This window comes from Ovis canadensis, chromosome 1 (genome assembly GCF_042477335.2).
Source record: "Ovis canadensis isolate MfBH-ARS-UI-01 breed Bighorn chromosome 1, ARS-UI_OviCan_v2, whole genome shotgun sequence".
NCBI lineage: Eukaryota > Metazoa > Chordata > Mammalia > Artiodactyla > Bovidae > Ovis > Ovis canadensis.
This window is the reverse complement of record NC_091245.1, coordinates 253,306,313-253,327,798: the sequence shown is the minus strand read 5'-3', so window position 1 is coordinate 253,327,798 and position 21,486 is coordinate 253,306,313. Positions and strand designations below refer to the sequence as shown.

Below are 21,486 nucleotides of genomic sequence, written 5' to 3'. Positions count from 1 at the left end.
CTCAGTGTGATGCCTTTCAGAAGCCGCACAGCTTCATCCTCCACCTTCTAGCCTCCCCAGGATGCCCAAAGAAGATCCCGGCAGCCCCTCCCAGGTTACTGGTTGGCCTAGACCTGTGGTCACTGCTGTACAGGCTAGGTGAGGGGCAGAGAGCAACATGTGGCTGGGCACCGGGTCCTGCTCAAGCTGAACCGAAGAGGGGGTGAGAGCTGGATAATATTTGTCATCTTACCAGAGGACTCAATGCTGACCACCTCTAATCCCCCTGCTGCTGCTAAGTCACTTCAATCGTGTCTGACTCTGTGCGACCCCACAGACAGCAGCCCACCAGGCTCCCCTGTCCCTGGGATTCTCCAGGCAAGAACACTGGAGTGGGTTGCCATTTCCTTCTCCAATGCATAATCCCTCTAGCAGCCTGCAATCCAGTCAAATGCCTGCCTGTGTGCCTGCACAGAAGCGCCAGTCTTAATTCGTTGAAGAGTCTCAGTAAAGAAAAAGAGAGAAAAGATTAAATTTTCTATAGCCACCTCTCTCTGATATCCCCAAATCTCTTACACATATGTCAAGGTAAATGAATTCCGACTATTAAAAATAAGGCAACCAGTCACTCGTTACACTTGTACAGAGGTTTGACCACAACGAAGATTTTATCTATTTGGAATAAATTCTTCTGTTAGATATAGCTGGAAAAACTGAATAGCATAAAGACAATATAATACAAACATGACCCATACACCTAGCATGGCTATGTAAGAGGTAAAGTTCAAACTTGCATGGAATCAAAAATAGAACAAATCCTACCTACAGTGGGCCTTGTGAAAGAACCACGGCAGATAAAGCCTCTCCCATGACGTGAAACAGCCGCAACAAGTCAGCGATGACACATAAAACAAACAATTCCGGGAAAACAAAGCGGCAGCAACAACCACAAAGGCCCCCCACTCTGGCCGTCCTCAACCCTCCTTTATCTGAGAAAGGATACATTTTTTGCAGAAAATCTCCCTGTTTTAACTAGCTGCGGAACAAAGTTAGGCGCCATGTAAATAATGTAAGTCCGTGTTAAAAGAAAGAACAAAAAATTTATTCGAGAATTGACAAGACAAAACAACAACAACAAACAAACAACAAAACAACAAAAGTGCTCTAGTTCTTTCTAGAAAAATTTGGTCCTCCGAACGACACACTACAAAACAACCAGGTCTAGAGTTGTGGGCCCGTAGGCTCGGAGCCACAAGCCCGCCTGGTCCGACTGCTGCCGGGTTTCACATTTCTCTTGCCCAAAGTGGGAGAAGCAAGACGTTTGAAAAACAAAAATCAGGGAGGGAATGAGACGACCCTGCAGCTTCGGCCAGGCAGACAGTGATCTCCCTGCTCAGGGCTGGCATCGGAAGATAGGGGGAAATTTGTTTTCGACTTTAAAAAAAAAGATAGGCTGAGGGGTGAAATGCTCTAATTTGTAAAGGAAACCATCTGATACTGGGCATATACTCCTACCTCTCTGAACATAGCTTTCTGAAGGCCCGACAGGAATTCTTCAAATCTCCTGCAAAAGATTTTCATGTTTTGCTTTAGCAAACTCCAAGGCCACAATACTTCGCCGGTTTTCCGGTGAATTTTTTTCCTTTAAAAAATATTTTTTTATATTATCTAAAATAGCCCTCGTGATCTTTTTAGCAAAACATGAGCCAGCCGCCCGTGCCTGAAGGGGCCCCAAGCGCCGGGATGGAGAGCGGAGGAAGCGCAGTCTCTCTCCGAGCCGGGATGCTGTGTAAACCCGGGTACAGGCCGCCGAGCGAGGCAGACCCGGCTCCCTGATCCAGCCCAACCCCCGCCCTGCCCAGTGGGCCCCAGGAAGGGGCTTCTGAATAGCTCCAAAAGGGTACGCGGAGCAAACATCCGTTTGTCCCTTTCTCGGGCGGCGCGGGTCTTGTTGCCGGCCCATGCCGGCGCTTCTAGCCAAGGATGGCGCGGCAGCCCGGCGGAGGGCCGAGTGCGAGTGCACCGACCTGTGAGAAAAGGCCAGGAGGTCTGCGCAGCCGAAGCCCGGCTGCACCTCGGCCCCGGGCACTTCCTCTCCGCCGTGAATTTTGGCGACGGGTGTCCAGCCCCGACGCTGAGGTGCCCGGAGAAGGCTAGGCCTGCGGAAAACGCGTGGAGAGGCGGCCTGCAGGCCAGAGGAGCGAAAGGGCAAAGAGGGCAGGGAGGCGAACACGGGGAGAAGCGGAGACAAAGAGGAGCAAGAGGAGCCGAGGAGTGCGAGGAGGCGCAGAGGGGCGGGGGCGCTGGCTCAGGGGGCCCCGGCGGGCGCGCGGTCTGGCCGGCTGCTGCGGCCAAGGCGGGCGTCGCGGGTCCCTGCCTCCTCGCAGCCTTCACGCGCTGCGCTCTCAGAGATCGAGGCGCGAGTGCAGCGCGCCGGTCTTGCTGTCGTGGTCCCAGTAAGAGCAATGCATCATGGCGAGCTCGGGCTGCCGGGCGCAGGCGAACTGCAGGCCGGGTGCGTTGGTGGGCGCGGGCGCCGGGGGCGCGGCAGTGGCCGGACTGGCTGGGCTGAGCTGGCCCGGGGGCGGCGCGGCGGCCCCGTGGTGCGGCGGGGCCGGCGGGGGTGCGGCGGCCGCGTGCAGATGGTGTGCGTGCGGGTGTGAGTGGGGGTGCGGCGGCGGCGGAGGCGCGGCGGGAGGGCCTCCCAGACCGTTGTACGAGTTCACTACGCCGGGAGGCAGCGCCATGCTTTGCACGCGCGAGTACGGCCCGTACGAGGCGGCCGGGCCCGCCAGCCCCTTGACCACCGCGGCCGCGCCAGGGCTGCCCGGGCCCGCGGCTGCCGCGGCCGCCGCAGCCGCCGCGGCGGCCGCCGCCATCTGGCAGGAGGCGTAGGGCATGGGCGAAGGCGGCTGCGGTAGCGGCCACGAGTTGTTGAGGAAGCCGGACTGCAGGTACTTGGGGGGCGCCAGGTAGCCGTAGCCGTCTGCCCCTGCTCCCGCCACGCCGCAGCCACCCGCAGCGCCTCCTGCCCCAAAGAGCCCCTTGCCGGGCTGGAAGTGCGCGGGCGGTGGCCGGAAGGGCCGCTTCATGCGGCGGCGGCGCCGGTAGTTGCCCTTCTCGAACATGTCCTCGCAGGCCGGGTCCAGCGTCCAGTAGTTGCCCTTGCGCTCGCCGCCGCCCTCGCGCGGCACCTTGATGAAGCACTCGTTGAGGCTGAGGTTGTGGCGGATGCTATTCTGCCAGCCCTTCTTGTTCTTCTCGTAGAACGGGAACTTGGCTATAATGTACTGGTAGATGCCGGACAGCGTGAGCCTCTTCTCGGCGCTCTCGCGGATCGCCATGGCGATGAGCGCCACATAAGAGTATGGGGGCTTCTGCGCCGGGTCCGGCTTCTCCGGGGCTGCCCCCGCACCGCCGCCGCCGCCCTTGCCCGGGCTGGGCGGCGCCGGCGCCTCGGGCTCCTTGGCTGCGCGGCCGGTCTCCGGGGCCAGCAGGGCCCCCGAGGCGTCCTCGGGCTCGGGGTAGCTGGCCATCATGACAAAGCCGGCGCGCCGCGGCCGGGCAGTCCCTGCTCTTTTCCGCTGGCGCGGCAAAGAATCCGGGCGCACAAGTCCGTTCACGGCCGAGTCTCAAACTTCTGCAGACTCGCGGATGCCGCCCGCGCTCTTGCTGGCGGCCTCTCGCTCCTCTCTCCTCTTCTTTCCCTTCCCCAAGGGAGCGGCCGGCGGGAGTGGAGCTTAGCCTCTGGCCATGGGGAGTCCGCCCAACAGAGGGGCTCCAGCTCCGCCGCCCCTCCCCGCCCAGGCCAGTCCCCGCCTCGGTGGGTTTTCTTTTCTGCGCTCTTCCCCTCCCCCCACCCTCCGGTTTCCCGAGACACGACCCGCGTCTCTGGCGGAGCTGCCTCCTGGAGTTTCCAGAGCGCCAGGAGCCTCGCTCTGTTCTGATTCGTATGGGCTCCGCCGAGTTCCGCTTGCGTCAGGCGCCTTCGCCCCTATAGCGGGGCGGCCAGTCGCGCACGGGAGAGTTCATCTCCAAGTCACTTTTTGGTAAACGCCCCGTACAGCCCGGACCGGCTTGCCCCCTCCCAGCGAGCTTAGGGAGCCCGGCGGACAGCCGCGCTCACGCTTTCACAAGCCCTTGAATCTGCCGGTGCTCGCTCTGCGTACTGGGCCGGGAGATGCCGCGGGCCCCGGCGAGGTCCGTCCGCCCTCGGCCCGCGCGCGCGAGGAACTCGGGCCCTAGCGCGGAGAGGCGCGCCAAGCCTCCTCGCAGCGTCCAGGTGAAAGAAAACGGCTCCTTTGCTCTGCCCTTCGCCGCTGCCTCGGGGCTAAACTAGCTCGGGCCCGGGGGAGGGGCGGAACGGCGAGGGGGCCGGACGGGGGTGGGGTGGAGAGGGCTGAGCGGTGGCTTTGGAAAAATCAGCCCAGAAACGCGTGTCACTGAACGAAGAAACCTCGGCCTGGCCTGTCTGGGCCGGGACGGAGCCGGAGAAGAGGATCGCTGGGAGAAGGCGCCCAGGGGCTCCGCCTGAAGCTCCCGCTCTTCCTCGCGCTGCTCCTGGACCTATGATACCTACTCAGTATCCGCGTCTTAATCCTACGGGTTGGACGTACGCTTTAAAGCACCAAGTAGACCCCACTCTGCTTCTACTCCGACACAGGCGCGAACGTTGTCGTGGGGCTTTGGGGGACAGTTTACGTCTGTGCTTCGTATCACAAATAGAAGTCATGGGCAGGGTCTGTCCTTGTGACACGTGGGATAGCTGTTCGGATGTGCGTGTGCAGAAACACAGGTATGCACAGATATAAGATGTGAGATTTATATTTATGGGGTAAAACACGTTTATACTTTATAGATGCATAATGACATTTGAATATCATGTATCAGTAAATGTGACTCATGAATATTGCATCTTCTTTTTCATCTTCTCTTTTCTCCTCTCCTCCTTTATTTCTTCACTCCTTCCCTCTTCCCTCCTTTTCTTTTCTTTCTCAATTCTTCCTTCCCGGCCTGCCTGCCAGTGTACACATTCTGTCACAGCCTAGAAAGAAAAACAACAGGCTGTGAGGGAGGCATTTGTTCAAATCTCTCTCTGGACAAGACCTTTGTTCTGATCTTTCTCCAGTGTTGGGGGGTGAGTTCTCATCTATGTTCAGCATAAATCTGATTGGGACCCAGTTGCATGCATGGAGGTTGTCTTGGGGGAAATCAGTGCTGGAAAAATACTCAAGTGTGCCTTTTAATGGTTAACTTGGCCTTAACAAAAAGTCTGCAGTCACATGAAGTGTGAGAGAGATGGCCGGTGTTTTGAGTCCTCATGCCCCAAACTCCCTGTCCCCCTCAGAGCCAGGGTCCTTTGTGCAGGAAGGTGAACTGAATGGATGGCATGCAATTTTGTGTGTACTAGTTGGCATGTCTGGATTGACTGGCCCAATGCCTGTTGCTACCTCTTCCTCCCAAGCTGCCCAATCTCTGGGGAAGAGCCATTGGTGGCCTCTGGGCCTTTTCCCCAGCATCCATGGGCCACCCTCACGAGGTGCTTCTTCCCGCTTAGACTCCTGATCTGCATTCTGCAATGAAAAGAACAGAGGACAGGGTGATCGGGCTCTCTGGAATTCAGCACCTTGAAGACGACTCCAGAGAGGTCAGCAGGGCAGTGTGGCCTGAGCACCACAGTAAGAGGAAGCAGGGCTCTCCTAAACTCACCTCACTAAATACCATTCTCCACCCGCCACTGAAAAGATCCCAAGGTGTCTTGTTTTTTTCCACTGATTCCAGCATACACGGAGGCAAGTGGGTCTTCTTCAGAACTTTTGTTGTTGTTTCCTGAGCTGGAGTGAAGATGTTTTTTTTCTTGCTTACCCCCATTTATGGCCAGGCTCTGGGTAGGAATGCTGTGAGTTGGGCTTAGGGCTGCTACAGATGGACCCCACTGCCCATCCTCCCCCAGGGCTTTGACAGAGGCAAAAGCAGCTGGGTCTGTCCCTGCCTGGGGGTGGATGCTCTGTCCTCCATTTCTTTCTGACCACCCGGGCTGGTGTCCTCTTTCTCCGCCTCTCTCCCCCTTGCAGGCATTTCCGCTGCTGGCCTGCAGCAGCCAGGTGTGACAGCATTGTTGTGTGTGTCATCACTTCCCCGAATTCCAAGCTCAGCTCCCTTTCAGCCTTTGAGGAGTGTGTGTGCGTGTGTGTGTGTGTGTGTGTGTGTGTAGGGGCTGGGGTTAAAGGAAGGGGTTGCTCTAAAGGGTTTTCTGAGTGGCAGGAAGAGGAGTCCTGCCTGCAGGTATTGATCTCTCCAGGAAGCCGTGGGGCGCGCCTTCGCTCCCTTCTGACCCTCTTGGCCAGGCTGGGGAGGGCCCCACTTCCGAGCGAGGTCGGGATCCCGCCTGCAGGGTGGACCGCGCCGAGGCTTGTGTGGGGCCCAGGGCGTCGCGGCGACGCAGGGCTGCGGCTCGGTGACCCTGGGGCGGTGCCCACATCCAGGGGCCGGGCGGAGCTCCCAACCTCTCCTGTCGGGTTTTCCCAGGGGCCCGCCGCTGCGCGCCTGTCTTCCCGCCGGAGCAGCGGTAATGAGACCGCTGACCAAACACGGCTGCGGGCCCCGCGCCCGCGCGGCGCGGTGGAGGCCCCGACAGGCAGCGCGAGCGGCGCCCTCGGCTCTCCTGCGGCGAGGCGCTCCTCTCCCCGCGGCAGGGAGTCCTGCCACAGTCGCGCGAGCGGCGCGGCGGCCCGAGGCGGCAGAGCTAACCCCGCGCCGCTCAGCGGGTCCCGCGCCACAGCCAGCGGGGCTCTCCAACACCCTCCGCTCCCCACTCCTGCGGGACAAGAGGGAGCTCTCTGCTGTGCTTCGCCGGCGGGAAAAGGGAAGCCTGAGTATCCGTGTTGATTAACACCTCCCCACGCGACTCGACGCCTCAGCAGCTGTTAGAGCCGCCCAGGTCCCTCCCGCCCAGCGGACTCCAGGGCCCTCTCCCCAGCTCACATTCCTCTATCCGTCTGTCTGTCAGCTCCTGTATCCTCCCTGCGCCCGCTCAGTTCCCCTTTTCCCCACTACTCTCTCACACTCACCTGTCACATATACTAGCTCGGATCTTGCACATTTTGGTGGAAAACCTGCCAATCTGAGGCTGGCACCCTAAGCCTCTTCACACACTCCCACACCCAGCTATCCCGTGGCTGATCTCTTGGCTCCGTGTCTGCAAGTCTGACACTCCCAGAAGCCTGCTGATTCTCTGATGTCCTTGGCCTGTGTTTCATGTGACTGGGTTGCCACCTGGATGTTCCCATGGCAAGATCGCTGTTTAGAGCTCTTTAGAGAAGCTCAGGTACAGAACAGACCCCTGACGTGCTTTAATACTTGCAGGCTCCTCACACAGGCTTCATCTCTGTCCTGTAGCTGGACTTACTGCGACAGGCTGCAGAGGAGGTTGCGTGGTTCTCTCTTGTGCACACATTCACCCGGCACCAGGCTCCAGGCCAGCTGGTATTATTCTGCCTGGTTAGGATTAGCAGAGTCACTTATCCAAATAAGTGCTTGGGAGAGTGAGCGAGAAAGAGTAAGGATATGGAGAGAGAGAGAGAAAGAGAGAGAGAGAGAAGCCATTACCCATTCTGGGGAAGAACTTACAAACAGAGCTGAGAGTTGTTTCCAGTTGGTAAGTGTCTTGCTGAATCTCCCCCACCTCCACCTCCCTGCCCACCCTACCCTGTGGATAGCTGAGCTGGGAGGCAGCAGGCCAGAGTTCTGGGTCCCTCCTTACCTTACTGATATTGAGCCTCAAGTCTACCAGCCCCTCTTTGTCCCAAGGAGTGTATGCCCTCCCCTGTACCAGGCAGACTGCAGAGCAGTTGTAGACCTTTTCCCTGGTTGAGCCTAGTTCAGGGTTGAAAACGCAGAGGGGGCTGGTTCCTGGGCCATGTCAGGACCTCTCTCTTCCAAAGTCCTCTGGAATGCTCCCCAGAGAGAGAAGTCTAGGGTGGAGGGAGCTGATGTGTTGTTTAAAGTTGCTTTTGGTGGTGGTGGTGGTTTAGTCACTAAGTTCAACTCTATAGTCACTAAGTTCAACTCTTGCGACTCCATGGACTGTAGCCCACCAGGCTCCTCTGTACTCCAGGCAGGAGTACTGGAGTGGGTTGCCATTTCCTTCTCCAGGGCATCTTCCTGACCCCAGGCATTGATCCCCATCTCCTGCAATGCAGGCAGATTGTTTACTGAGTGAGCTACCAGGGAAACCCAAAGTTGCTTTTGTCCATGTCCAAACTGTAAACCTCGATGGACAGAAACTCTGTCCTCTACTTCTCACTCAGTGTTTCCCACCAGCATGGGTTTAATGTATTATAGTGGAATTGGAACATGGCTGTGCTCCACAGAGAATTGAGAGATGCCATTTCCCTAGTTATGAGGGAATAACTGGAATTTCTAAGAAAGGGACTATAGGTGAAGAAGGGTGGCTGGACCACACAGGGCCAGCTCAAGATCTGAGCCACTCTTCTTCACGTGTAGTCCCTTTCTTAGAAATTCCAGCCTCATCAATACCTACTCACAAAGGTAGCATGTATTCTGATTTCTATCATCATAAATTAACTTTCTGCTTCATAAGTGGGGTACATAATACATACTCTTTGGGTCTGGTTTCTGCATAAAATATTTTTGCTATTCACTCATCTTGTTGCATGTATCAGACATTCATTCTCTTTATTGCTGTGTAATATTCCACAATTTGCTTATCCATTCACCTATTGATGGTGTTATTTCCAGTCTTGGGATATCATAAATAAAGCTGCTGTCAATGTTTTTTTACATGTCTTTTTGTGAAGGGCATTTCATAGTCACTCTTGAATGGCTATGTAGGAGAGTGGGCATCTATTTAGTTTTAGTAGAAATTGCCAGTTTTCCAAAGTGGAAGAACAAATTACAGTGTTATATAGACAGACAGACATGCTGTTAACAGGGCCTTCTAGAAAACATTTCCTTCTAGAAAGCATTCTCTGAAGACCTCTTTGTACCTCTAGCTATTATTGTCCTCATAATAAAGGGTTAAATTGGCTGTCTTTTATTAAACACTTATTTTGAACCAGGGACTTGACGTACATTTTCTCATTTAATTTTTTTTTTTCCCAGAGAAGGAAGGATTTATTACTTGCAGCAAGTAGGAGAATAGCAGGAATCTTTCCCAAACTGTGTCTCTCTCATGTCATTTTTATGACAAACTGAAATGTTGGTACTATTCCCATTTGATAGATGAAGAAACTGAAGCTCAGAGAAGTTAAGTAAGTTGCTGGAGGCCCTCAGTCACTAAATGGCAGTTTGACTTGGGAGCTCTGAGTGTGTGCCTCTGTCGCTGCCAGGTCAGGCAGTCCTTCCTTCCATCTGACCAAATCTAGCTATTATTTATGAGACCTATTTCCTGTAACCTCTGGTCCTCCCCGAGTACATAGTCACACTTAAGCTTGAGATCTGTGTATACACACATATGCACACATTCTCACAGCCATGCACACCCTCTGTGAAGAAGACAGGCATGGGGGCTAATTCATGAAACCCTCAAAGTTTGCCAAGCCCAGGGCTCTGCAACCTGATGGTGTTCCTCTCAGGGAATTTTCAGGAAAAGATTAGACCAGGGACAAGTTTGTTTCTGGATGCTCCTGAGAAGAATTCAGAGGCCATCCTTTCCTGGGAAGAGATGGGCATTTGGTCCTCCTCCCAACACATTGAGCCAAGTCCCTAACCATGGCGATTTAGAGGCATCAGCCCTGGGCATCCCTCTGTCTGCAGGTTCATCCAGGGATGTTCATCTGGGGTTGATGAGGATGATAACCTGGAAACGTCACACCCTGCCTGGGATAGTGGGCAGTGGGAAGGATGTGTGCCGTCTGTGCAGAGAGGGGCTGCACTTCAGGACAGAGTGCTTGACTGAGGCCTGCAGGGAATGGTCACTCGGAGAAGAGCTGAATGCCTTCTCAGGATCATATCCTGAGGACTTGTTTACCAAGTAACCAAGGCCCCGGGCTTCACTGAGAGGAATGTGCTGCCCTGTGGGTGGAGGTGATACATGGGCACTACACTGTGTGGCTGGCCCCTCCTCAGGCCCCTTTTTAGACTAATTGAGGCCTTGCTGGGCTCTGGGTTTGTAATTGGGGGTAATTGCTGGCAGGCTGCTGTGGTGGTGCTACAAGAGGCTTTTGTTGGGGGAAACTGTGGTCAGGAATTTGGGGCTTTGGGTGGGAACAGTCAGGATTCTTGTGTGCTCTATCCAGGTACCTCTTGGCCTTAACCTTTTGCTAGGAAGCAGTACTTCTGAGGAATGGGAACTGGTAGCATGTCTGAACAAGAAGGGCCCCCCTCGAAAGGGTGATGGGAACGAAGGTCTAGAAATACACAATGTAGGCCCCAGGAATAGTGTAGATGGAAGGAAGGTCCTGGAGCATGGTACTGTCACCTATGGCAGGCTGCACCTCCCACTGCAGGCTGGGAGGCACGGTAGTGGAGTGGTTAACACAGACCTCTGCACTAATTCTTAAAAAAAAAATGTTTATTTATTTATTTATTTGGCTATGCTGGGTCTTAGTTGCGATATGTGGGATCTAGTTCCCTGACCAGGGATTGAACTGGGGTCCTGCATCGGGAGCGAGGAGTCTTAGCTACTGGACCACCAGGGAATTCCCCTCTGTCTTAATTCTTATTGACATCAGCCTCAGAGATTATGAAACCTTGCTTAGGTTCAGAGTTTTAACATTTTTATTGTTCTTTGAACAGGCAATATCTTTACATATACCAAAATTTAAAAAAAAAATAGGCTTACAATGAAAAGTCTCTCAATTCTTTCCCTGTCGCCCATCTCACAGGCAGCAAGTGACCTAGTTTAGGATGGAGCCTTCTGGGGCATATGCAACATACTACCTGGGTGTTCTTTGGAAGGAATGATGCTAAAGCTGAAACTCCAATACTTTGGCCACCTCATGTGAAGAGTTGACTCATTGGAAAAGATTCTGTTGCTGGGAGGGATTGGGGCAGGAGGAAAAGGGGATGACAGAGGATGAGATGGCTGGATGGCATCACCGACTCGATGGTCGTGAGTCTGAGTGAACTCCAGGAGTTGGTGATGGACAGGGAGGCCTGGCGTGCTGCGATTCATGGGGTCGCAAAGAGTCGGACACGACTGAGCGACTGAACTGAGCTGCACTAAACATGCACTCTCCAGTCCTCCCTCACTTTTTTGCACGTGGAAGCATTGAGTGCACAGTGTTCTGCACTTTAGAAATCTTTCCATATCAGTGCATTCCCTTTTTAGAGCCGCATAATATTAGCTTGTTTCAAATACTTTGCTTTTATAAACCATACTATATATAGCACATATATGTGAAACCTGAGAAAAGTTGGTATAGACGATCTTATTTACAAAGCAGAAATAGAGACACAGATGTAGAGAACAAACATATAGATACCAAGGGGGAAAAGGGAGATGGGATGAACTGGGAGATTGGGATTGAATATATATACACTACTGATACTGTGTATAAACTAGGTAGGGCTTCCCTGGTAGCTCAGCTGGTAAAGAATCTGCCTGCAATGTGGGAGACCTGGGTTTGATCCCTGGGTTGGAATGATCCCCTAAAGGAGGGCATGGCAACCCACTCCAGTATTCTTGCCTGAAGAATCCCCATGGACAGAGGAACCTGGCAAGCTACATGGGGTCACAAAGAGCTGGACATGGCTGTGTAACTAAGCACAGCACGGCATAAAGTAGGTAACTGATAAGAACATACGGTATAGCTCAGGGAACTCTACTTAGTGCTCTATGGTGACGTAAATAGGAAGGAAATCCGAGAAAGAATAGATATATGTAAATATGGGCTTTCTCTATGGCTCAGCAGGTAAAGAATTTGCCTGCCAATGCAGGAGACGTGGTTAGATTGCTCCGTTGGGAAGATCCCCTGTACTAGGAAATGGCACCCCACTCCAGTATTCTTGCCTGGGAAATCCCACAGAGAGACTAGCTTGGTAGGCTACAGTCCATGGGATCACAGAGAGCTGGACAGAACTGAGCATGCACACACACATACAAACACATATATAAAAGTATGACTGACTCAGTTTGCTGTACAATAGATACTAACACAACATTGTAAAGCAACTATGTTCCAATAAAAATTAAAAACAAAATACCAAAAGCCTATGATGGTTCATTAAAGGAAAAAAAAATACTGTAATGTGAAATCTTGTATATATCTAATTTTGTAGGTGTGTGCATATATCTGTACAAAAATTTCTAAATATGCAGAGTTGTGTCCAAGGGTTTGTGCATTTGCAACATTGATAGATGTTGCCAAATTACCCTCCTTATAGAATGAAGCAGTGTGCACTCCCAAATGGGATTCCTGCTTCTCCACAAACTTTTTCAAGAAATCTTGAAGATATAGTCAAGGACTCCCCTGAATCCTCTCTGATCCTTCTCTGTCCCTGTCTCCTGAAGTGATTACAGTAAATTTGGTGCTAAATATTCCCACCGCTATTTTAATACTTGTTTGACATGTATCCATTTCTAAGCGATACTTAGTATTGCTGTGTTTCCTAACTTTATTTGAATAGTATCCTGCTGTTGCAGAAAGATGCCTGCTTGCTTTTTCATTCACCTTTATGTTTGAGAAAAGTTCCTGGTTGATACAAGACAAACTCCATTTATTTTCACTGGGTTGCACCATTCCATTGTACGGACACAGCACAGTTTATTTATCCATGTTCTTGTTGAGGGACATTGGGTAATTTCCTATTCTTTAGGGTTACCAACTAGTCTGCTATGGATGTCCATGTATATGTCTGCCAGTGCTCATGTGCTACAGTTTACCAAGAAGTGAGACTGCTGGATCAAAGGATTCAGATGTCTTCAACTTTGCTAGTTATTACTGAACAGAGCGTCAGCTTCTTCATCTGTCAAACAGAGAGAGTGATGCCTGGTCCCTGGGAAGCCAGTGTCGGTAAGCGAGATGGTGGAATGGGAGAGAGTGGGCTTGGATCTCAGTAGATATATACTTAAATCTTGGCTCCAGGATCTACTTGCTGTGTGACTTTGGGCTATTACCCAATCTCTCTGTGCTTCAGTTCCCTTATCTGCAAACAGAAATAATAGTATTCAGGTGGACTGGAAGAAACACAAGCTGGAATCAAGATTGCCGGGAGAAATATCAATAACCTCAGATATGCAGATGACACCACCCTTATGGTAGAGAGTGAAGAGCTAAAAAGCCTCTTGATGAAAGTGAAAGAGGAGAGTGAAAAATTTGGCTTAAAGCTCAACATTCAGAAAACGAAGATCATGGCATCTGGTCCCATCACTTCATGGGAAATAGATGGGGAAACAGTAGAAACAGTGTCAGACTTTTATTTTTTTGGGCTCCAAAATCACTGCAGATGGTGATTGCAGCCATGAAATTAAAAGACGCTTAGTCCTTGGAAGAAAAGTTATGACCAACCTAGATACTATATTCAAAAGCAGAGACATTACTTTGCTGACTAAGGTCCATCTAGTCAAGGCTATGGTTTTTCCAGTAGTCATGTATGGATGTGAGAGCTGGACTGTGAAGAAGGCTGAGTGCCGAAGAATTGATGCATTGGAACTGGTGTTGGGGAAGACTCTTGAGGGTCCGTTGGACTGCAAGGAGATCCAACCAGTCCATTCTGAAGGAGATCAACCATGGGATTTCTTTGGAAGGAATGATGCTGAAGCTGAAGCTCCAGTACTTTGGCCACCTCATGCGAAGAGTTGACTCATTGGAAAAGACTCTGATGCTGGGAGAGATTGGGGGCAGGAGGAGAAGGGGATGACCCAGGATGAGATGGCTGGATGGCATCACGGACTGGATGGACGTGAGTCTGAGTGAACTCCGGGAGATGGTGATGGACAGGGAGGCTGGTGTGCTGTGATTCATGGGGTTGCAAAGAGTCAGACACGACTGAGCAACTGAACTGAACTGATAGTCTTCTTGAGAAGATTAAATAATATACTGTGTGAAAAGTATTTAGCACAGGATCTGTTAAAGAAGAAGCACTAAAAAACCCAGTAATAATAATAGTAGTAGTAGTCAGTCAGCCAGTTCAGTCGCTCAGTCGTGTCCAACTCTTTGTGACCCTATGAATTGCAGCATGCCAGGCCTCCCTGTCCATCACCAACTCCTGGAGTTCACTCAAACTCACGTCCATCGAGTCGGTGATGCCATCCAGCCATCTCATCCTCTATGGTCCCCTTTTCCTCCTGCCCCCAATCCATCCAGCCATCTCATCCTCTGTCGTCTCCTTTTCCTCCTGCCCCCAATCCCTCCCAGCATCAGAGTCTTTTCCAGTGAGTCAACTCATCACATGAGGTGGCCAAAGTATTGGAGTTTCAGCTTTAGCATCAGTCCTTCCAATGAACACCCAGGACTGATCTCCTTTAGGATGGACTGGTTGGATCTCCTTGCAGTCCAAGAGACTCTCAAGAGTCTTCTCCAACACCACAGTTCAAAAGCATCAGTTTGTTGGCACTCAGCCTTCTTCACAGCCCAACTCTCACATCCATACATGACTACTGGAAAAACCATAGCCTTGACTAGATGGACCTTAGTTGGCAAAGTAATGTCTCTGCTTTTGAATATGCTCTCTAGGTTGGTCATAACTTTCTTTCCAAGGAGTAATCATGGCTGCAGTCACCATCTGCAGTGATTTTGGAGCCCAGAAAAATAAAGTCTGGCACTGTTTCCATTGTTTCCCCATCTATTTCCCATGAAGTGATGGGACCAGATGCCATGATCTTCGTTTTCTGAACGTTGAGCTTTAAGCCAACTTTTTCGCTCTCCTCTTTCACTTTCATCAAGAGGCTTTTTAGTTCCTCTTCACCTTCTGCCATAAGGGTGGTGTCATCTGCATATCTGAGGTTATTGATATTTCTCCTGGCAATCTTGATTCCAGCTTGTGCTTCTTCCAGCCCAGCATTTCTCATGATGTACTCTGCATATAAGTTAAATAAGCAGAGTGACAATATACAGTAGTAATAGTAATAATACCAATAATAACAATGTCTCTGATCTCTTTTTAGCCTGTTATTGTGGCACATTTCAAGTCTATAAAATAGAAGAGAGAATAGTACAGTGAACCTCCATCTGGTTTTCTCTATATCCCCACCCATTTCTTTACCCTTTCCCCACCATTCTTTTTGGAGAAGGCAATGGCACCCCACTCCAGTACTCTTGCCTGGAAAATCCCATGGACAGAGGAGCCTGGTGGGCTGCAGTCTGTGGGGTCGCGAAGAGTTGGACATGACTGAGGGACTTCACTTTGACTTTTCACTTTCATGCATTGGAGAAGGAAATGGCAACCCACTCCAGTATTCTTGCCTAGAGAATCCCAGGGATGGGGGAGTCTGGTGGGCTGCCGTGTATGGGGTCGCACAGAGTCAGACACGACTGAAGTGACTTAGCGGCAGCACCATTCTTTTGAAGCCAAATAGAGACATTGTATCTATTACTTTACTTGTATATGTGAGAGTCAATATCCCTAAAATATTAGCACTTAAAAAATAGCCACACTACCATCATCATGTCTAAAAATTGAGGGTGATGTTTTTAGTATATCAAACACACAGTTAATGTTCAAATTTTCTTAAATATCTCAAAAGGATTTTACAGTTGGTGTGAGCCAAGACCCAAATAAGGTCCATATATCCATATTTTTTTGTGTGTGTGCTTAATCACTCAGTTGTATTCGACTCTGTGACATTTTGGACTGCAGGCCACCAGGCTCCTCTGTTCATGTGATTTTTCAGGCAAGAATATTGGAGTGGGTCGCCATTTTCCTCCTCCAGGGAATCTTCACGTCCCAGGGATTGAACCTGGGTCTCCTGTATTTCCTGCATTGGCAGGCAGATTTTTTTACTTGCTGAGCCATCAGGGAAGCCCTATCCATATATTCAGTTCAGTTGTGTCCGACTCTTTGCAACCCCATGGACTGCAGCATGCCAAGCTTCCCTGTCTATCATCAACTCTCAAAGCTTACTCAGACTCATGTTCATTGAGTCGGTGATGCCATAAACCATCTCATCCTCTGTCGTCCCCTTCTTCTCCTGCCTTCAATCTTTCCCAGCATCAGGGTCTTTTCCAGTTAGTCAGTTCTTTGAGTCAGCTGGCCAGAGTTTCAGCTTTAGCATCAGTCCTTCCAATGAATATTCAGGACTGATTTCCTTTAGGATGGACTGGTTGGATCTCCTTGCAGTCCAAGGGACTGTCAAGAGTCTTCTCCAACACCACAGTTCAAAAGCATCAATTCTTCAGCGCTCAGCTTTCTTTATAGTCCAACTCTAACATTCATACATGACTACTGAAAAAAACCATAGCTTTGACTAGACGGACTACTGCATTTGTTTAATATGTTTCTAAGTCTTTTTGTCCATAGATATCACATCTCTTCTTTCTCCATGCATTATTTCTCTACAATAGTGGACCACTCGTCCTCTAGGACAGGGCTTCTCACAGCCTGGATTTTGCTGATTGCATCCCTGTGGCATCCTTTAACATGCTCCTCTATCCTCTGTATTTCCTGTGTGCAAGTAGATCTAGAGGCTTGGTTAGATCAGGTTTGATATTTTGGCAAGAACACTCTACCGATAGTGTTGCATAGTTCATAGCCCGCCAGACTCCCCTCTCCATGAGATTTTCCAGACAAGAATACTGGAATGGGTTGCCATTTCCTTCTCTGGGGGATCTTTCCAACCCAGGGATTGAACCCAGTTTTCCCACATTACAGGCAGATTCTTCACGGTCTGAACTGCCAGGGAAGTCCACAGTTCAATCAGGACGCACTAATGTTTAGTTTTTCCTCTTTTGGATTTTAACAGCCATTGATGATCACTGTCTAGAGGCTTTATTCCTTAGGGTTCATTTGCAAAATGGTGATATTCTAATCTTGTCGTTCCTTTTCATTAATTAACTGGGCTCTTCCATAAAGAGAAACCCCTTATCAACCACTTGGTTGCCCTGAGGTAGTGTCTGTGAAGGACAGGCAGGATGAATAATGGATTTTTCTTATATTTAATGACAATGACAATGGGACGCTAAGTGATCATTTGGGAAATAGCTGCTTTTGTGCATCTTGGATGATATCAGGTGTGTCTTCCACCCAAAAGAAGAAAGGAAGAAAAAAAAAGATTGAACAAATTCACAAACTCCCCAATCACTTAATTTGCTTCTTCACACACGTGTTGGACCCTTTTCTGTGCAGTGGCTGTTCCAGGTGTGGGGATGCAGAGAGGAGCCATGTGTGTTCTCTGCCCACAGGGAGTTCCAGGTGACAGGTACACAGCCTGTACACATCCCCCCAGCCCAAGATGCAAATACCATAGGTGACAAGAGGAAGAAAGGAGAGATTTCTGGCTGGGTAATCTGAGCAGGCCTGGCAGGTAAAGGTCATGCCCCCAGGAGAGGCTGTGTTGCCCTCCCCACCCCCCGCCACTGCTGGTGCGGGGGGCCAGAAAACAGCATGTTACTGCCTTAATCAAGGGGTGCTTTTCAGCTTTGTGCCTGTCAGGTGCCAAGGTATGTGCCAAGTGGTATGGTGGGCATGGAAAAGACCTAGTTTCTACACATGAAGAGTTTTCTTCAGTCTGATTGGGAAGAAAGACAACACACACTGACTCTACAATAGATCAGCTTGTTGGTTGTAATTCAACAAACGTTTCTGAAGTGTTTAAGTTATGCCAGAAAGAGGGCACTGAAGGTGAGATGGACATGCCCCCTGCCTTCAACAGGCTGTGTGGCCTTCTCAGCATGTCCACGTTTTGGGTGCTCTGTGTTCCTGCCCACCCCTCCTCTCACTCCAAACGAGGTGTGCATCCTGGGTCATGTGGGTCTTGGTAAAAGTGACTTGCTCAAAGTGACTTGCTCATCCTCTCAGCTGCTTGCTCTTCATCCTTCAAGTGTGCTCAAGCATAGGCTTCTCTTGGGAGGTATTCCCTGGCTCAGTAATCCAGGGGTACCCAACCTCCAGGCCGCAAACTGGTACCTTCTGTCAGATCAGTGCAGGCGTTAGACTAGAAGTACAGTGCACAATAAATGTAATGTGCTTGAATTGTCCTGAAACCATCCCCACCACTCCTGGTCCATGCAAAGCTGTCTTCCACAAAATCCGTCTCTGGTTCCAGAAAGGCTGGGAACCACTGCAATAATCTACATCAGCAGCCTGGGCTGGGTGTTTGGGCTTCTATGGCACTTTGTTGGTGCTTCCTTCTATCTCAGCAATTATTACCCTCTGCTGTCAATTATTTCTTAATTTGTTTATCTCCTCCTAGAGTGTGAACTCCCTGAGGGTGGTGACTGCGTTCTTATCTTTGTATTCTTAGTTACTGATGTTCCTGAAGTGCCGAAAATGTTTGTTGAATGAATGTCTAAGATTCCAAGTTTAGCGCTGCTTTCTCTTAGGTGCAGATTTAGTCTGGGGAAAGATGAGGCCTTCAAATGTTTCTCGTCACTGACACTTGAGTATGAATCAATCCAGGATTTCATGACAGTTCTGAGAGGTAGAAACTGGGAATGGGAGGGACTCTAGGCCAACAGTTGGGGTCCGAACGTGTATGTTCATGGATGGTGAGATGCCAGGATGAAGCAGAGGGAATGCTGGATGGGAGAGGGTCCCGGAGGACTAGAAGGCAAATGCTGTGCGGGCAGTCTCGCCAGGCCCTCGGGTGGAGGAAGGAAGGCGCAGCTTCCGGGTGTGCCAGGCACGCCGCGTGCCGAGGGTGCAGGACGCTGACCCCGCGTTGCGCGCCCCGCGGGCCGGAAGCCGGCTGGCCCGACGCCGCCGGGGGGCTTCCTCGCTTTGCAGCGCCGGAAGCGGCGGCCGGCGGCGGTGGGGGCCGGGGCCGTTCCTACCATGTCATCCTTGCCCGCGGCGGCGCAGGAAGCCCGCGTGGAGCGCACCGGCGCCTGGGGCGCGGGGCCTCCGCCGGGCGTGGTGCGTGGCCCTGGGCTCTCAGCGCAGACGCGCCCGCCCAGAGCGGCGGGGCCGGCTGGGGCCTGCCCTGCGGTCGCCCCGCCATCTCCCTGTCTCCTTGAGTCCTTGGAGACTCTGGCCCCTCACTGTCTGCCTCTGCTAAGCCCTGCCTCGGAGGCCCGTCCGGGAAGGGAAGAGAGGATCCGCCCGAGACGGCGGGACCCACTGCAGCTTCCTGTGGCCGCAAGAAGGCGTAGCTAAGACGGTCTCTAGGCAGGGGCGACACTAGAGACGAGGTAAAGTCCAGACGAGGGAACCCCTGTGCGAGGAAGCTGGAGCTTCATGCGGGACGGACGGGGCTGCCTTCGCTCTAATTTTCTCTGAGAAATGGGTGCTCGCAAGTTCCGGGGCATTATTTCTATGTCACGGGGCGGTCCTTCTTTCATCTGTAGAGTGTATGAATGGAGAGCAAATCACAAATGGTGAGTGTGTGCCCACCATTGCACATACATTCTGCACAGGTGTGCCCACACATTCACATGCAGTTGTTCACGTGTGTGTGCAAACACGCACATTCCCCCACACCCACCCCTTTTCTCTCCAGTTTGAGTCTTTAAAAAAGTTCCATTACAGAATGTTTATCATTCCCGTGACTTCTGGGGCTGTGGCTCAAAATTGTTTTCAAGCTTTAAACTACATGAGTTGGGACTTCCTGGTGGTCCAGTGGTTAAGACTCCACGCTCCCATTCCACTGCAAGGGCCGTGGGTTCCATTCTTGGTCCGGAAACTAAGATCTTGCATGCCACACTGCGTGGCCAAAAATTAAAATAAACTACATGAGTCATCTGGGAGCCTTCTGTCACATATGTGGGTTTGCTTGAGACTGGCTGTCCCACAAAGATTGCCTTTAGGTACCGTTCATTGTTGGGCAGAATTTGTCATTCATTCATGCATTCAAATGAACTTATCCAGACACTGCCTTCATACTGGTCCTGTGCTAGATCTGGGGATCTAGAGAGGAAGGCCTTGTTCTTGCCCTTAGGAAGTACAGTTTTGTGGTGAGTTGTGTAAGTAAACAGGCAAATACAGTATAGTGTAATAAGTTCTGATAGGGGAAGGAGGAGGAAGTCTTCTTGGAGGAGGTGATACTGGGGTTAAGTCTTAAGGAAAGATGTAGGGAAGGCATTCCAGTAAGAAGCATGTGTGTAAAGGCCCAGAGCTGAGGGAGGGAATGATGTTCTCAGGGAACCACCAGTGGCTGGGTTTGGCAGTGCCCAGTGTGGGGGGGAGGTGGCAGGCAGTGGACCATGAGGCTCTACCCATTGACACATCACTGAGGGCCAAGGGTGCCTTCCTGAGGGACTTGGACTTTATCCTGAGGCCATTTGGCTGTCAAATGGGAGTGAAAGGGAGGGTTTGTCTGTTAGCCTATTTTGACTGTGGCTTAGAGGATGGAAGGACGTGACAGGCACACAGGGGAGAGGTGATAGGTCTGCTAAGGAAGGAGCAGGAAGATGGTGAGAAGGGCCCACTGGTTTCTTGGGTGAGATGATTATCTGTGAGGAGCAAGTTGCATTTGAGCTGCCCAAGGGGCATCCAGCTAGAAATGTTTGGGAGGCAGTTGGACGTGAAGGTGTGGACTCAGGAGAGAGGTTTGGGAGTCACTAACCTATAGATGGGACAGGATGAATACACCCAAGGAGGGTGGAGAGAGAAAGAGGAAGAAAAAAGAGATGGGTAGAGTTGAGGAGCTAGTAAAAAGCAGGAGTTGACAGAGAAGAGGGGGTGATCAGGAGAGTGTGGTGTAAGGGGAGCCTTGGAAAGGCAGTGGTGAGGGGCTGCTTGGGACCCTCCCTCAAGCCCACTTCCTCTGGCTTCCCAGACTTGGGGTGCCTTGCCTCTTATGAGATGATTTTAGTGGTGACACAGTCTCTCTGATGGTGAAAGTTTAGATGCTACAGTAAACTGGTTGTTGGGCAGAGGTTGGAGGAGCTTCTGTGTGCTTTAAATACTCACAGATACTGTTTATGTAACTCTCACTATGTGTTGGTAACTTTACACAAATTATCTCATTTAAGTTTCAAACGACTCTTTTCAGAGTTGACAAGTGAGGAAACTGGCTCAGAGAGGTTAAGTGTCTTGCCCAAGGTCACACAGCTGTAAGAACTGTAGCTGCGATATGGAGTCAGATCTGTTTGCTCTACTATTCCATTTTTTTCCCCTTTAATTGCCCTATGCTCTTTCCCTTAGCATACGTTTCACAGGTGGCTGCCTCCTAGATTGGCATCTGAACCTGGCCTGGCTTGCCCACACCCTCCAAGCCTCCAGCCCACGGGGACTTCAGAGGAGGCCTGTATCCCAGATTAGCCCTAAAGACAACATGCTCCTGAAGAAGAAAGAGGAGGTCTAGGCACAGCCGAGGCCTGGGATGGGAAGGGCTTCCCGAGAATCAGTAGGGAACTTCCTCCTGGGAAAGCCATGAGAGGGGCAGTTCCTCTCCTGGGCCAGGCGTCAGGGAGTCAGGGCCCCAGCTGTTCCTGCCCGGCCGCCCGC

At 51.2% G+C, this 21,486-nt stretch overlaps 1 protein-coding gene across 1 annotated transcript; it reads right to left on the bottom strand.

The window, feature by feature from the left end:
* Positions 1-2,384: 2,384 nt before the first annotated feature.
* Positions 2,385-3,518, bottom strand: FOXL2 (forkhead box L2). Its single transcript, XM_069564516.1, has one exon. The coding sequence runs from the start codon at positions 3,516-3,518 to the stop codon at positions 2,385-2,387; it is 1,134 nt and encodes a 377-aa protein (XP_069420617.1).
* Between the last annotated feature and the right edge of the window lie 17,968 nt (positions 3,519-21,486).

Excerpts from the sequence above, each read along its gene's own strand:
- FOXL2 (XM_069564516.1), bottom strand. The coding sequence starts at position 3,518 with ATGATGGCCAGCTACCCCGAGCCCGAGGACGCCTCGGGGGCCCTGCTG.